The 18034-nt window shown below is 47.7% G+C and overlaps 1 protein-coding gene across 1 annotated transcript in view; it reads left to right on the forward strand.

Moving 5' to 3' along the window:
• Positions 1-18034, forward strand: part of LOC147659385 (relaxin receptor 1-like) — a 219062-nt gene that overhangs the window by 30242 nt on the left and 170786 nt on the right. Inside the window, exon 3 of the mRNA XM_086951781.1 lies at positions 3396-3485. Coding sequence (XP_086807907.1) covers positions 3396-3485 — 90 coding nt within the window. The remainder of the gene's footprint in view (positions 1-3395; positions 3486-18034) is intronic.

Genomic DNA, 18034 nt, shown 5'->3' on the forward strand with positions numbered 1-18034 from the left:
GTTGAACACATCCTGCTTTTTCAATGATCCTGCCAATAAATGGTATGTAAGTGATGGGCCAGTAGTTGGCAAGGTCATTAGGGTTTAGTGTATGTTTCTTTAGGAGTGAGACGATCGGTCTTGGTTTGAGAGCTTCTGGGAAAATAAGTTGAGTGAGGGAGTCATTGACAATAGTGGGAAGTGGTGAGAGGGCCTCCCCAGAGAGAGCTTTGATGAAGGATGAAGGCAAGTCATTTACCTCACAATAACTGGCTATAAGGAAGTTGAGTATGTTGTTAAGATCTGCGAGGGATTGGGCTTTAAAGGCTGACTTATGTGGGATACCCCATTAAGGGGTGGGCATAGGAGATGAAGCAGGTTTTGTGTTGTTGATGTGCTGTTGGATTGTCATTATTTTTTCATTGAACCATGAATTGATGGTATTGCACTTTCCTGTGGAGTAGAGATTAGGTCAATCTGGCAAGTGGTTGATAGAGTGCTTTATTTTTGTGAAAATAATTCTGCTCCTGTTGGTGGCTTCAAAGGTGGTGTTGGTGTAGGTTTGTACTTTTCTTTGGTTGATGTGGTAAGGTATCTGCATGTTACACTTGGGACTACAGTATTATGAGGTTATCGGGAGTTCTGTTTTTCTTAATTTCTTTCCTGTCTATATATGGATAATTTATTGTAGCAAGGTTGCTGAAGGCATCGTATTGCACCTACATGTTTTATTTGGGATGTGAATGATAACATAAATTTCAAGAAAAGTGTTGAGGTTGTTCAGAAGGGTGCTGGCATCAGATGTGGAGGTGATAGGGTGAGAGAGGAGTTCATGAATTAGGTTATCTATAAAGAAAAAATTGAAAGATCTGAAGGTTTGTTCTTCGTTTGTGTTGACTTTTGTTTTTTGGTAGGATGCTGAGCAGGAGATACGGATATCAAAGTGGTCAGTCCTGTCCATTGTGGCTTGTATTGGTCTATTGGTGATGTTGGAAACACATGAGTATGTCCATTGCAGTTTGCATTGGACTATTGGTGGTGTTGAAAATACCCGTATGTTGCTTTTGCCATGAGTTGTTTATCTGACATGTTGTACCACATTGAGTGTGCCCATGAGATCAAAGAGTGTGTTTGTTTTTTGAGCTTGTGATGTCTGGAAGGTTGAATTCACTCAAGTGGGTGGTGTGGGTATGTTTGGTGGACAAGTTGGTGAGAAGTTTCAAGAATTCATTATAGAAGTGTTTGTTCTAGCTGTGATGTCTGTAGATGGGATGGAAGACATTGGTCTGAGTTTCAGAGACTGGGAAATGGCATATTAGCAGCTCTATGGAATTGAGTGTTGCTTGTTTGCCTAGGGTGCAGGACCAGAATGTCTTCTGGATGACAGCAAGGCCTCTTCCTTTCTTATGTGCCTGGTCCACACAATGGATGCTCCAGCTTGTGGGAAGAAGGAAACCCAGGACACCTGTTTCTGTGATGAAGAGGGTGGCAAGTTTGTGACAGATGTTAAGGTGTGCATTGTCTGGTGCATGGAAGTTACTGGAATGTGTACGATGCTGGGTCTATGTGTCATGCTAATACCATGCAAGTGAGTGTCTGGGTCATTTAGATCTGAATGTGATTGTGGGGATTGGAAGTACGGGGTGTTGGGTGATTCACAAGATTTTATCTTACCTTGTATGTTTCAGTGGAAAAAGAGTTCTGGTCTAAGGCCCTTTCTGCCCCTAATAGTCCCAACCAGGTGATACTGTTGTTCTTGTCAGCTGAGGTAATTGGACACCCTGAAGAGTCTTCCTTTTCTATCTTATAGCCTGTCCTTCCTTCCCTCCACTTCTCCTTCTTAACACCCAGCTTCCATTCACCTACTCAGTTATTCCATTATTTCTGATTTCAGTCCTTGTGTCCCTCCTCCCCTCATTACTTCTTTTCTTCCTCCATGTCCCCAGACCGCTCTTCCATCCCTTTTTAAATTCATACTCTCACATTTCCTTTATTTTAACTTCATTTTTTCTTCCTTGCCTCATAAGTACATTGATTCTCCTCTTCATTCCCTCCTCTCCACTATGCCTTCATTCCTCTGCCCTTTCCTTTCTTCTCCACATCATATTCTCTTTCCTGTCTCTTCACCCCTTTCTTTCTAACTACTTTCTTTTGTTTGTATCTGCTTTACCTCCTACCTTCCTGGTCTTCCTAATTTGTCTCCCTCACTTCCTTCCCATCATTCTGTCCTTGCAACCTCCTTGCTTCCCACTCCTTCTATCTTTCTTTCTTCCTCTCTCACTACTCTTTCCCTTACCTTCTTAAGTCTCTCCAAACCTTCCTCGATCCTCTCTGTTCATTCATCATCCCTTCTTCTGAGCTCCAGGAGCCTAATCACAAATCTATGCAAACTGTGCCAGTGTATGAGTATAACTCACTATTGGTTAGGGAGCATGTGCATTCTTCTACTACGCATACACTAAGTGTACATCATATCTTTGCATGTTGGTATGTGCACACGTATATTCAAGATAGAAGGATATTAGTTTAACTCTCTCAGATTGCACTGCACATAATGCTAGGGTAGGTCAAATTTTGGATTTTCAACTTGTTTTCCACTGCACTCCCTTTTCTTGGATTAAACATTTTTCCATGATTGGCACATATTATATCAGACTTTCTGACATAACCGGACTGACTGGCACACTGTACCACATTTTTGCATTGCTTATTCTAGTAGGATTTGGGTGTAAGTCAGGTGCCCAAATAAGGGTAAGAAGTGCATGATTAGTTGTGGAACCCTCACTAATTCTATAGTTTGACTATCACCCGTGTGGGTATCCAGGTGCTAGGATCATCAATCGAAGAGCCAGGTCTTGAGTCCTTTTCTGAATTCAGGGAGAGGGGATGATGTTTGGAGGTACAAGGGGGAGGTTGTTCCAGGACTTGGCGGAGAGGTATAGAAGGAGCGGCCTCCACTGTTGCTTCGATGGATGTACGTAATGCATGAATTACTGTCAGCTACTGGTAATTCATCAGGACTCATCCTATGTTTTCATTTTTTAGCTCATCTGGGCCATTATACACAGAGTGCAACTATATGCAAATCAGTGCCTGCCCTTCCCAAAAGGGGCAGCTCAGCCTGAAGTGCTAGATCAGGTCTCTCTGAATTGGAACACAAACAAAAACGAATGGTTTCAACCTTGTTGACCTTCATTGGTGACCTGCATCAGGAGCCTCCTGACACAGCGCCTCAGGGCCCACATCTAAGCACATGCTTCCATCAGTCTGATATACCTCTGTGAAACACTTCAGTAGATGGCGATTCATCTCTTCCACCCAGTAGTGCCCTGTGTTCATACGCGAGGGGGTGATTCTTGACATAAACCCTTCCTGTTTCCTGCATTACACCATTCATTCTTGTTCTCTTTTTGCAGTGGATGACTCGGGGTGGCCCCAGCTCTTCGATACCATTCAAAGAAACCGAGTGAGCAAAGAAAGGCGCGAGGAGCAGACATACGACTGTAGTAAGTGTGCTTTGACTGTGACTGTGTTGATGTACCCCAAAGCATTTAATGATGTGAATAGACCTATAGGAAGAGACAAACAGGCAGGATGTGCAGGTATGAAGTGCAATTAAGACGAGGCAGCCTTGGTATTCCTGAAGTCTGGCATTCGTCTGCACTGACAGCGGTTTCTCCGATAAACCTTGTCCCCCTGCACTTAACTTGTTTCTACTTAATTTAAGCATTGGTTGTTAGCACCCACCTGCCACTGATGGAGCTTCACAGCACCTACGGGTTGTCTGAATGTGCGCAGCAAGACGTCTTCTGGGTTTCACGAGGCCTTAGGAGGCCGGATGTACAGCCAGAAGAAGCTAACATGTTCCGGTTTCAGTTTCGTTTCTGGACGTGGCGTCACTTGTGTTTCCTGAAAGAGCAGAACGTGCACAACATGCTGTCACAGTGAGACAGAGTTGTGGGAGAGTACACTCGTGGTTGTATGTGAACAGGCCTGGTGTTGCGAGTGTGAACCCGTTCCACATGAATGGGAGATGGGGTGTGCATGAGAGTTTGGGGAAGGAAGATCAACAGGGGACATACAAGGGATTGGCAGGCTGTGGTGTGAGTGTACGATGGAGAGTGGCACACTGCTTGTCAATTGGTCTCTGGCGGGGGGGGGTTGCTGTGAACATCCGACAGGGCATGCACGAGATATGCGGATGTGCTACATGAGGCGAAGGTTTGACTGCACTATCCGATCACCTAGTACAGGGGGGGGGCACCTACACCAAAGGAGGGCGCCTGCAAATTGTACTGGAATGGAATGGATATTTGGGGGCAAAGACTCTAATTTAATCCGGTGTCTTTTGATTTACTAGTGATCAGAGAGGGAGGATTTTAACAGAGGTCTCAATGGGAATGACCTTAATAGGAAATGATGAGGATGAAAAGGCCTGAAGTGGATTCACCTGGGAATGGTCTTGAGTTAGAGGTCTGGAAGGTATTGGTCTGGATGGGAGTGGAGTGGTCTGGAAGGAATGGTCTGGATAGAAGTGGGAGTGGTCTGGAAATAAAGGCCTGGATGGGAGTGGTCTGGAAGGAATGTTCTGAGTGGGAGTGGTCTGGAAGGAATGGTCTGAATGGGCGTGGTCTGGAAGGAATGGTCTGGATAGAAGTGGGAGTGGTCTGGAAATAATGGCCTGGATGGGAGTGGTCTGCAAGGAATGTTCTGAGTGGGAGTGGTCTGGAAGGAATGGTCTGAATGGGCGTGGTCTGGAAGGAATGGTCTAGATAGAAGTGGGAGTGGTCTGGAAATAATGGCCTGGATGGGAGTGGTCTGGAAGGAATGTTCTGAGTGGGAGTGGTCTGGAAGGAATGGTCTGAATGGGCGTGGTCTGGAAGGAATGGTCTGGATACAAGTGGGAGTGGTCTGGAAATATTGGTCTGGATACAAGTGGGAGTGGTCTGGAAATAATGGTCTGGAGGGGAGTGGTCTGGAAGGAATGGTCTGGAGGAGAGTGGTCTGGAAGGAATGATCTGGAGGAGAGTGGTCTGGAAGGAATGGTCTGGAGGGGGTTGGTCTGGAAGGAATGATCTACAGGTTAATGGCCCAGATGAGAGCGAAATGGAAGAGGAAGAAATGTTGTGCATGGATATGATCTAGCTGAGAGGATGGTCTGGAAGGGGACATATTGGAGCAGACTGGTTGTGGTAAAGGTCTGGATATTGTTGGTATGGACAGAAACAATCTGGAAGGGTTGTACTAATGAATATCGACCCTTCCAGAATATCACGGTACAAGAATATGGAGTACAAAATATCGGAAGGTAAGTGCAAGTAGTTAGCATACTAAGCTTCCAGGGACTTTATAGTTCGAAATTGGCTTTAACAAAAACCTTAAACATTCACTGAAGCACTGAAGAAACCAAAGGTTACATGGACATTATAGTTAGGGTCAAATTTCAGTCTACACAACCAGTGAAATTCAGCAGCAATAGTTACTTGAGCTAACTATAACTTACACCCTCGCAATGCACTACTTAGGACCTCATTTATTAATCACACATGGCATGGTCAGTGACATCACTAATTATAGCCCCCAGGGCCTGGCATGTTCGTTGGGGACAGTGGGGGGAGCCTCAAAGCTCCTGTGGTCCCTACCGGCTCACCACCTCCTGGGGGAGCCGGCATTGTTTTGAGACCCAGAGAGCTGCTCACATAGCTCCCTGGATCCCAAAGCAAAGTGTCAGTTTCCTTGCTCTCTTCACAGCGAGCAGGGTAACAGACTCAGCTCTGCTTTCAGCAGCTCTTTTTGCTCTTGCTTGCTGAAAGCAGAGCTGGTATGCTATGGCATGGCGGGAGCAGTGCCCCTGTCATGTCATAGCAAACTGCAATATCCCAGGGGTGGGCATCCCAGGAAATTGGTGGAGCCAGCCCTGGGGTGTGGGGGTCCCCAGGGACATCTGCGGCTCCAGGAGGGGGGCTGTGCAGTCCCCCTCCAATGTAATTAAGCCCCAGGGAGGTAGTGGTCGTCTAGTCTGCAGGGGCCGTGTGGTCCCATAATTTATTTTTAAAAACAGTGCCCATGGGAGGTGGTGATCCGGAGCCCCCCACACATTTTTACTTGAAATAGTTCCGGGAGGTAGCATTTGGCGGGGCAGCGGGGAGGCCATATGGCCTCCCCCACATTATTTGTAAATTTGATCTCTGCCCCTGGGAGGTGTAGGTCACTGGAGCAGGGGAGCTGTTAGGCTACCCAGCATATAATATTGTGACTGCCCCAGGAAGGTGGTGGTCCCTGTGGTGCAGGGGTGCCGCATAGGAACCCCCACATTAGGACATAAACTGCACCCGGTACCTGGACCACTCAAGGGCCATTATTTAATGAGGCACATGAGACCGTGACTCACTATTCTTTTTTTCGACGGGAGTCGCCGAGCCAGCACGAATTTGGCTGAAAGGTTTTTTAAAACAATGCTTTTTTGGCCCTCTGGGAACCCCCCTAGAGGTCCAGGGGGTCAGAGTGTTTCGACCATGCCCCCTTTTTTTTTCTTTTAATCTTCTTGTGACTCGGTTCAACCGAGTCACAAGATAGCTGCCTACACTTCCTGGTTTGAAGTGTTGGCAGCCAATCAGATCTCAGGCACGAGATCGGGCAGGTTCGTGGACCCTTTGCGTCCCTTTATTTACAACTGGGAATTTCTTCAAATTTCTCAGCAACTACTGAACAGATTTACACCATTTAACAAAAAGAGCGCTTTCTGGACCAGGAGCTACATTTTTTGATACATTTGGTGTAATTACGTTCAGCAGTTCAGGCTGTAGCTTTGTCTACAATTTCTGAAAGAAATTAACATAGGATGAAAGCGTTTTGGGACTCCCCCTTCTTTTTTGGCCCCCGCTTGACAGATCGCAATTACATTTTCAAGATAGTAGCTGAAGTGAGGGCAAACTACTTTTGAAATTTTTGTAAAGATTTGTCATGTAACGCCAACGTTATTGGCAAATGAAAATAAGCTATTCCTATGGAAACAACATCATAACAATAACTACCTACTGGCGACCACAATCACCACAGACTAGTTATAGTTAGGTCTGCATTTCCATAGAAAATGCCTTTTTTAGTTTGCTAATAACTTTGTTGCCGTTTGTTACTTCTCCAAAAAAACGTTCCAAAAGGATTCTCAATTTAAACTTTAAGAAAGTTTCAGGGTGATCTGTAAAGCTAAGGCTGACAGAAAGGAGGTGGGGGGCCCAAAATGCAAAATCTCCATGCATTTTCCGTAGACATTTTAGAACAGCGAAACCGAAAAAACTGCTCAACAGAATTACACCTCATTTGGCTGGAATCTAGATTTGTGTTCATAAAATAGAGTGTAGATCCAAAAGAATGATTTTTGTGATTTGGTGTTAATCTGTTAAGTAGTTTTTGAGAAATTAAAGTAAAAAAAAATATTTGTATATCCGGATGGTTGGGTTCGAGGACTCATTCAAACCCAATTTTAATAAGGTTCCTGTGGGAGCAAGCGCCCTGATTGAATGCCTGCAAATTGAGGGAAAATGTTGCAGGCAACCACTACAGAACTCAGTGACCTAGTCCCATGTCCATAGTTTGTTAATAAAAAAAGATATAAGAGGGCAGGGTATGGGGTCAGGGCTGGGACTGGCCTTTCCTGTGCCCAAAATAAAATGTTTTTAATGCTGCAATCCTGTGAGTCTCCTGCATGGTTGCAGCATAAAACAAAAGCAAAACACCACCTGGCATTCATTTTTAATTAAATTATTAGACCCCCGGAGTGGGCCAGGGCCTAGAAGTCTTTATTTTGTAATATTTGGGGAGAGTGCCTCTCCTGACCCGGAGACGCCATCCTCAAGGGTCAAATTCACAATAACAGGGAAGGGGCCATGTGGCCCCCCCTTCCCTGTGCCTATATTAGGACCCTTCGGACCCTATCCCTGGGGCAATTACCTAATAAGGGGAAGGAGGTTAGGCGCCCCCTACTCCCCGAGCCACTATTAGGTCCCAGGGACCCCATCCCCCAGGACCAAGTTTCTTAAAGTAGAGGAGCTGGGGCTGCAAGACCCCGTCCAGTGCTAGTATCTGACAAGTGGATATCATCCCCCAGGCATGATACGTCACAGTGTGATAGGGAGCCTAAACCTGGGCCTGTGTGTTTCCTTGCCCAGGACTCCGCTTAGCTCCTGCGCGGTGGGACCAATACAAAAATTCTGATCTCATCCAGGCGGAAGCCATGAAAAGGTGCCGGCTCCCGCCAGTACCCAATGTAGTGCTGGCTGGGGAGCTGCAAAGGCCTTGGGGCCCCCAATGCCCTGTGCAACTATTGGCTCAGTTATGGGGCTGCCTGCCCCCCTCCTGTTACAACAAACAGAGGCTCAGGGGGCTAGGTCTCTGGGGCTTGACTTGACTCAAGAAGGGGGGGCTGTGCACTCCTCCCCTTAATAAAAAAGAATGGCCCTGGGGGATGGGGTCCCTGGGACCTAAATTAGCTTGAACAGAGGAAGCTGTGTGCCCTCCTCCCATTAATACAAAAGAAGGATCCCATGGGATAGGATACCCGACCACTTCTCAAATATATATATTTTTTAAAAGGGTTTTCTGAGTAGGCGCTGGGACCTCAAAATAAATAATAAATGAGCTGCTGGAGACAATCCTTTATTAACCACTGACCTTTCAAGGAGTTCTCCATGATGCCCTATAATGATATTTTTGTTTACTATTTTTTTAAGTTTGGTGGTGTTTCAGCCCACTTCATTCACTGGCTATCTCCACTATGAGGGACAGCTTTTTGCTTATGCACATGTATACCTACACCTAGGAAGTAGTCCATTTCAGTGTGAGGGCTGTTCGGGCATTCTCTATATTATTTCTTTAATCCTGTCATGTTTTCATTCCTACCTTTTTTTCTGCAAACACATGGGCACCATCAGTTTTACTTTTACAATTTTAATTTGTAGTGAATATGTCTGAAAAAAAGATCTGGATAAAAATCCTAGGATTGGCAAGTGCAGACATGTTGGTGTTGCCATTAACTGGTTGACCCACTGGGATGGAGACTGAATTGCTGCAGATGGACTGCTGTGTGTGGAATCATAGAAGCCTGCTGAAGATCTTCTCGCAGTAGTTCGGATACCCACCCCACACCGTTTAGGCCATAAGAAGAGGGGTCATGAGAATGTTAGCACTCTCCTCCGGCAGATAACTGTGATGAAACGCAAAGCCTCTCCATACATTAATCTACCATCAGGACTTGTTGTGTGTCCCATTGCATTGAACAAAATGTGTGCTAGTGGGTGGAAAGACAAATTAGTAAGAGCCACTCTTGGTTCAAGCACCGCTAGATAATAGAAAGCCCATAATAGCTAAAATGGCTGGGACTAGCCTTTGTTGGAGCAGGCGGCAGACAGGATCAGTTGCGAAAGAATGAGAAATAATAGGAAATAAATATTATATTAGCATCAAAGCATTGACAAATAGGTCTAGTGTTAGCAGGGCACGAGTCCTAAAAAACTAGAGTTGGGTACTCACCAATTTAGGTCTTATTCAAGTGACGGCAGAACGGGTGATATCACAGGAAGTGATGTTGTGGTGCATTACATCACAGAAGGTGATGTCATAGTATGTGAGATCACAGGAAGTGACATCTTAAGACCTCATGCATATGCCATGAGCACATTTGAGTATTTTATGAGTTTTAAGAGGTGAACACTGATTCGTACTCAAGCCTCTGCCTTCAGTTTCCTGTCTGAAGAAATTAACAACCCACATTTGGATGACATTTGGTGTCTGATTAACCTCAGTAGATATACTACAAGCAATGCACACTAAACCTGGTAACAAGAACAAAGAACACTTCACACAATGCATGAAATATGCCAAAAGCTGCAGTTGAAAATAATCTATACTACTGTTATAAAGGAAGAACTTTGAACCTTTGAGGCGGGTAAACTCGGGAACCACAGCGCCAATCCATACACCCGATACATCGTTGAAATTGTAAGGGTGTGCAGATGGACATAGGCTATATAAATAAAAAAAATATACGTTATTTAAAAAATTTACGAGAAAAAAAAAGTAGTCCCATGGAAGTAGCGCCGGCCGCGATGTGCGTGCTGACATCAGGAGCGCGGGGAGGAGCGACGTCCAGGAGCACGAGGAGGAGTGGCGGACATGAGCACGGGGAGGAGCGGCGGACAGGTGGGGAGGAGCGGTGAGGAGCAGTGGACAGGCTGGGAGGAGTGGAGAGGAGCGCGGGTAGGCGGGGAGGAGAGGGGAGGAGCGGCGAGGAGCGGCGGACCAGTGAACTCAGGGGCGCGGGGAGGTGCGGCGGATGAGGTAAGGCTCCGGGGGACCCACGGACAGTGTCGGGGTGGGCGGGGGCCCTGAAGCCAAGGTCGGGACGGGCTGCTACTCCGGGAGACCCACGGACAATGTTGGGGCGGGCGGGGGCCGGGGCGGGCGGGGCCCTTAAGCCTGATTGCTCCCGGACAAGGTCGGGACGGGCTGCTAGTAAAACTATAAAACTGAAAAATATTAAAAGTATAAATCAATTAGAAAACATCCTCTACAGCCCCCCGGAGCAACTGGAACATGATCCGTAAGGACGATTGACCACACAGCTCCAAATCTGCCATCCGCTACACTAAGACAATCTCTCCCAATCAATCACCAGCTTCAATGCCTAGATCACCTCATGTGCAGACTCCCTGTCCCTGCTCAAGATCATCTCCTCCCAATGACCAGACCTCAAGGTAGCTGGCACTCAGAAAAACTGCAAGCAACTAGAATGCCAGTGGAGACACCTTCACAGCAAAAACTACAGAAACTCCAATAGATCAGCACTTCTACAATCAGCAACTTAGATACATCAAGCACTCGATGAGTGAACTGTAAACAGCTTCAACAGCACCCCCTCTGCCAGCTCTACACATGTCACACAAATGACACAATCTATGCACTCTTAACACTGCTTTAATGATAAAAACAAGCACCATATACAACAACTTTGCTCCCCAATATGACCTTTCCACCCTCGTCGCCCTTCAATCTGTCAAGACATACACCCTGGAAATTGCTTTGCCCGCCATCATCTTTTTTTGAAACCTTCACCACCATTGGCCAATCCACTTGAAAGCCGAATTAGACCCATATCGACATTTGGGCTCAACCCCATGTGTGCTGCACTCACCCCATACTCAATGAGTCCCGCACCACAGCCACCTTACCCTTCACCTGGAAACACACCACCATACTACCGTTTCTGTCAGCAAGCAACTGGCCAGCCACCTCAATGACAACCATCTCCAGAACAGGAGACAGTGGAGACACAGTGGCACTAATACTACTTGACCTCTGCCATTTTCAACACTGTTTCCCACCCCATCCTCTTCCAATGCCTCCACAAAACAGGGATATGCAGACCAACTCTGATGGATCACCTTCTTCCTCAATCAATGCATCCAGTCTATTAGCCTCGGTCCGTTAACCTCTGCTGCCACCAACCTGATTTGCGGAGTCCCCCAAGGAACCTCCCTTAGCAGCATGCTATTCAATGTCTGCATGGTAATGCTCGCCAACATCATCAGAGTCTTGGAATTGGCATCATATCGTATGCTGATGACACCTAGCTCATCCTCTCCTTTTCTGATGACACTCTTATTACCCAACTTACCCTCTCCTTCTCTAATGACATTCCTAACACCTGAATGATGTTCCTCACCTGCGTGTCCAAAGTCACCAATTAGATGAAGATGAATTCCTGTCTGAACTTCAAGTCTGAAGCTCAACTCCAACAAGACTGAGGTGGCACCCTTCGGAAAAGCCACCTCGCAGTGGACCTCAGTCTGATGGTCAGCCAACCAAGCCAATAGCCAAGGGATAGTAGTGGACAACCAACTCTGTTACCAGCCATATCAACACAGCCATTTCCTTCTGCTTCTCCACCCTCAAGCTGCTCAGAAAAATCTTCAAATGTCTCTCGGTCAACACCCAAAATAAACATCACACCCCTGATCACCAGCAGGTTGGATAAAGGCAACACATTCTATGTCAGCCTCACCACAAACCTCGCCAGGAGACTCCAAGTCATTCCAAAGGCAGCAGTCAGACTCATGCTCAAACTCCCACCCCTCACTTGCATCTTCATACACCTCAGTGACCACGACCACTAGCTCCCAGTTCAGAAACACTTACTCTTGAAGCTCTTCGCACACACATACAAAACCTTGCACAATCAAGGTCCCACCTACATGAAAAGCCTCACCAAACTCCACACTCCATCCAGAAATCGCCACTCGGCGGCCGGCCTGCTTACCCATGTCCCCTGCATTTGTAGAACCAGATACAACTGTTGTACATTCTCATACCTAGCTGATAAAGCCTGTAATGACCTCCCCCTACATATGTGAGTCAACAGCTCAGCCCTTGAATTCTGCAAGAAACTGAAAACTTGGCTTTTCCAATAGGCTCCAGATAGGGCCCTTCTCTAAACACCTGTATACCTTCCAGAGTGAGATGCATGCATAAAAAATACACATAACAAAAAAAAAACTGTTTTATTTCATAGCATCTACACCACTTTGTATGGCAGGAATGGGCAGAAACGTGTTGCTTACTACACTTGCAAACCTGGGCATTTTCACAGCAAGTGGTTGTACTTAGTCACTGACCAGAGAGGTCATTGGTTACATTGCTGACTGTCATTTGTGAAAACGAATAAACCTATTTTTGAAAGAAAAATAAACCTGACATACCATCATAATTAACATTGGCAATTGTAGACAACTTTATCCATTATCGAAAAAACATCATTGAATACATGCTAATTAGGTAACAAAATCACATAAAAAATCCAATGCATCTGCACATCCTCTGTTATGATATGATTTCATGGACTGGGTTGTCATCCGCATGATGGTGAGAAGTCAGCCACCTGTCAACATATGCAAATGGAATCCAAAAGCAGCAGACGTGGGCCCATGAAATGTATGAACTTTTGTGAAGAAAGACGTTGTGAGGAATAGGGGTGTATTATATTGTGTGGTTGTGTGAGCTGACCAAGTAATGCACTTATCAACCCGTTTTGGGTTGATAAGTGCACACCTCTTGCGTTGCAACGGCATGCGATGTAATGGCATGTGTTGTAACAATTGTGTTGTAAAGGATGTTTCCCATAGGAGGGTGGGAAGGGACTGGCCTTTCCCGGGCTCAAAATAAAAGGTTTTTAGAGCCGCAATTCTGTGAGTCTTCTTCCGGTTTGCAGCGTAAAACAAAAGCAAAACACCATCTGGAATTCTTTTTTGATTAAATCAGTAGACCCCTGTAGTGGGCCAGTGCCTAGGGATCATTATTTTGTAGTATTTGTGGAGGGTGCCACTCCTGACCCGGAGACCCCATCCTCAAGGGCCAAATTCACAATAACAGGGAAGGGTTCATGTGGCCCCCCTTCCCTGTGCCTTTATTAGGTCTCCCTATCCCTGGGGCAATTACCTAGTATAGGGTAGGAGGGCATGCACCCCCCCACTCCCCGAGCCACTATTAGGTCCCAGGGAGCCCATCCCCCAGGGCTAAGTTCCTTAAAGTAGGAGAGCTGCATGTCCCCGCCCAGTGCTGGTATTCCCCTGGCATGATACGTCACAGTCTGATAGGGAGTCTAACCCTGGGCTATTGTGGTTCCCTGCCCAGGACTCCGCTTAGCTCTCGTGCAGTGGAACCAGTACAACAATTCTGCTCTCTCCCAGGTGGGAGCAAAGAAAAGGTGCCGGCTCTTGCCAGCACCCAGGGTAGTGCTGACTGCATTGGCCTTGGGGCTCCCCGATGCCCTGTGCCACTATTGGCTCAGTGATGGGGCTGCATGACCCCCTCCTGTTAAAAAAACAAAGGCTAAGGGGGATAGGTCTCTGGGGCTGGACTTTGCTCAAGAAGCGGGGCTGTGCACTCCTCCCCTATTAAAAAGAATGGCCCGGGGCATTGGGGTCCCTGGGACCCAAATTAGCTTGAACAGATGAAGCCATGTGTCCCCCTCCCCTTAATACAAAAGAAGGATCCCTTGGGATTGGATCCCCGACCACTTCTCAAATATTTTTTTTTAAAGTGCTTTGTGAGTGGGCACTGGGAAACGAAAATGAATAATGAGCTGTGGGAGCCAATCATTTATTACTCAATGACCCTTCTATCTGTTCTCCATGATGCCCTATAAGGATACTTTTGTTTACTATTTTTTAAGTTTGGTGGTGCCCTTAGAATAGAATAGAAAGGTGTCAGACCACTTCATTTACTGGCTATCTCCACTATGAGGGACAGGATTTTGCTTATGCACATGTGCACCTACACCTAGGAAGTAATCCATTTCAGTGTGAGGGCTGTTCGGGCATTCTGTATATTAATTTCTTTAATCCTGTCATGTTTTCATTCTTACCTTTTTTTCTGCAAACACATGGGCACCATCAGTTTTACTTTTACAATTTTAATTTGTAGTGAATATGTCTGAAAAAAAGATCTGGATAAAAAGCCTAGGATTGGCAAGTGCAGACCTGCTGGTGTTGCCATTAATTGTTTGATCCACTGGGATGGAGACTGCTGTGTGTGGAATCATAGAAGCCTGCTGAAGATCTTCTCGCAGTAGTTCGGATACCCACCCCACACCGTTTTGGCCATAAGAAGCGGGGTCATGAGAATGTTAGCACCCCCCTCCGGCAGATATTTGTGATGAAACGCAAACCTCTCAATACATTAATCTACCAGCAGGACTTGTTGTGTGTCCCATTGCGTTGAACAAAATGTGTGCCAGTGGGTGGAAAGACAAATTAGTTTGAGCGACTCTTGTGTCAAGCACCGCTAGATAATAAACGTAAAAGCCCATATTAGCTAAAATGGCTGGTGTGGTGTAGTGTAGGGCCTATGGATAGACAGACACAGGACACGTGTGGTGCTGTTGGTGGCAGTAACTAACCTGACCACGCCCAGAGCCCTGGGCCTTTTATTACTTAACTTGCGTGTCCACGCATACGCTTGGATTGTACCACAGACCCCTTACGCTCTAGGGGTAAATTATCCATGGACAGTGGGAGGGGGCGTGTGCTGCAGTGGTACACCCCACTGTCAGCAACACTACATTCCTCCTTTACCTAGGGATAAAACAAACTGGAAAAATACAAGTGCACACAAACGTCTCTCTGGTCAGCAGGGGTGCTGTGACCGTTAACGCTGCTATACTCAACAAAGTTCACCAAGCAGTCTCTGGTGCAGTCTCTGAATGTACTGACAAATCCATAACAGGTAAGGTACAAAAACAGAACAGTCTTACTTTATTCTCGGCGGGGTCAGCTCGGCGGGGTCAGCCATCTCGATCAATTCACCGCCAGCATTGGGCCACAAAGTCTCGGTATCTCTGGGAAGGTTTGGGGCACGGGCGTAGACTGTAACTTGTTTGGCTACGACCTTCCGCCGCGACTGGGGTCGGTTCTTCTGACTCTCTAGTCTCGTTGACGCTGGGCTCTTCGGCTGGTCTTTCTGGCTCCGTGTTGCTCGAGGCAATGTCTCCAGTTAGGTGCGTCGTGGTCGTGGTGTTTGTTCCGGTTGTTACAGATGTTCTGCGCGGGGGGTTCAGGTGCCAATCATCCGGTTCCGGGTCTTCTCCTCTCTCGGGTACTCGTTTAAAGAACGAAATGTTCCTTGTGACTACTTCCCCATTCCTGACAGCCGTGACCATTGTCCCATTAACCTCTGTCACCCTCCAGGGGTCTAGCTCGAATGGCAGACGGAACTTCCCGCCAGGATGGCGGTCTTTTACAAGAACTGCGTCCCCGACTTGGATGGGGCTGTCTGCGGCCCTCCGTCTTCGGGATGCCTCTTGGTTGTTCTTGGTGCGCTGTTCCATGGACCGGTTTCTGGGCTTAGGGGCTAGCTCCCACATGGGGTGATGTGGGATGGTGTCCGCAATAGCTCGGTTGAAGGAGAGTCAGCTTGGGGAGACTCCTGTAGTGCAATGTGGGGTCTGGCGATATTCTCGGAGAAATTGGTAGATGGCTAGCTCCAGACAGTGGCCATCGGCGACTGCAATTTGGATTGTTTTGTTTAAAGTTCTCATTAGCCTTTCGACTTCTCCGTTGGCCTGCGGCCATCTTGGTGTTATCCATTTGTGCTTGACGCTATGGCTCTGCAGGTACTCTGTAAATTCGCTGCCATTAAACGGGGGTCCATTGTCTGTGCGGACTTCCTTCATGATCCCGTGGGAGGCTATGATCTTTTCAAACTTTGGGATCACCTCAGATGCTGCTGTCGATGTCACAATTTCTACTTCGGGGTAGCGAGAGAAGTCATCCACCACGACGAGCATGTACTTGCCTCCGGGAATGCTGCCGAAGTCTGCACTCACTCGTACCCACGGGGATGTTGGTCCTTCTTCGGTGATCACCGGTGCTGGAGGGTTAGGTAGGCTCGTCGCTAGACACACCGGGCAGCTATGAACCACTTCCTCAACTGCTCTGTCGAGCCCAGGGACCCAAAATTTGCTTCGGAGTCTGTTTTTGGACTTGACGATCCCTTGGTGTGAGCCGTGTGCCAGCAAGGCAGCTTGTTGGGCGAGGCTGCTGGGCAGTACAAGGTGCGGGCCTCTCAGGCGACATCCTTCGGCTGAAACGGATAGTTCGTGTTTGACTTGGTACAGGGCCTTCAGGATCGTTTGGGCGTCCTGAGTGCGAAAGGATGCCGGGCTTTGCAGCGCCTTCCAGTCGCCGGATTCTATGGCATGGATCGCGAGCTGGAGGCAGTCATCGTCCTTAGTGGCACTCGCTACTTCTTCCAGGGACATGGGACGTGGCCTTGACCGTTCGACGATTAGCCGGACGTACTCTTCCGTGGCTGCTGCTTCAGCTGCTTCCGCTTCAGTAACTGGACGGGCGTGTCTTGACAGATAATCTGCGGGGTTCCGCGTTCCGGGCCGGTATTCCACTGTGAACTGGAACTCCTGCAATTGCAGCACCATTTTTTCGATTCTCGGTGGTGGGCGAGAGGACGAGCCTTGGAAGAGTGGTATGAGGGGCTTATGATCAGTGATCACTGAGAAGGGATGTCCATAGAGGTAGATATGGAAATGGCGGCATCCCCATAGAATGGCGATCGCCTCCTGTTCAATTTGTGAGTAACGTTGTTCGGTAGGCGTAAGCGTGCAACTGGCGTACGCTATGGGGGCCCATTCTCCGCATGTCTGACGCTGCGATAGGACCGCTCCCAGGCCGGTGGGGCTGGCGTCAACTAGCAGTTGTGACTCGTGTTGCGGGTTGAAATAGGCCAGGGTCGTGTCAGCTGACAGGGCTGCCTTGGTGTTCGTGAACGACTCCTGCTGTTCTGGGCCCCACATCCAGGCGGCATTTGACTTGGTGAGGTCGCGGAGGGGCCCTGTCAAATCCGACAGATCCTTGATGAAACGTCCGCAGTATGTCACCATACCTAGGAAGCTGCGGACGGCTGTCACAGATGTGGGGGCTGGCGCGTTGTGGATGTCCTTGACCTTTTCTGGGTCGGGGCCCACTCCTTGGTCGGAGAACTTGTATCCAAAGAAACTGATGTCTTTGCGTAGGAACTCACATTTGTCCTTGTGGAGAGTTAGTCCTCTCTCCTTTAGCCGGTTGAACACTGCTTGGAGGCGTCTGATGTGTTCTTCCAAGATGGGGGCATGCACCAGGATATCATCGCTCACATTGAGCACACCATCAAGGCCTTGGAGGACATTGTGAATGATGTTTTGAAACACCTCCGCTGCGCTTGAGATTCCGAAATTTAGCCTCGTGTATCTCCACAGGCCTGCGTGGGTGGAGAAGGTCGTGATTGGGCGCGAGTCTGGGTGAAGAGGGATCTGATGGTACCCCGACCGCAGGTCCATCTTGGAGAACCATTTGGACCCTGCGAGCTCCCCGATGATGTCGTCAATGGTCGGCGTCAGGTGACGTTCCCTCTTAATTGCTAGGTTGGGGAGGCGCATGTCCACGCATATCCTTACTGCTTCGGGTTGCTTCGGCTTTTTGGCCACAACGATGGGAGATACCCACGGCGTGGG

Source organism: Lissotriton vulgaris, unplaced genomic scaffold (genome assembly GCF_964263255.1).
Source record: "Lissotriton vulgaris unplaced genomic scaffold, aLisVul1.2 SCAFFOLD_1635, whole genome shotgun sequence".
NCBI lineage: Eukaryota > Metazoa > Chordata > Amphibia > Caudata > Salamandridae > Lissotriton > Lissotriton vulgaris.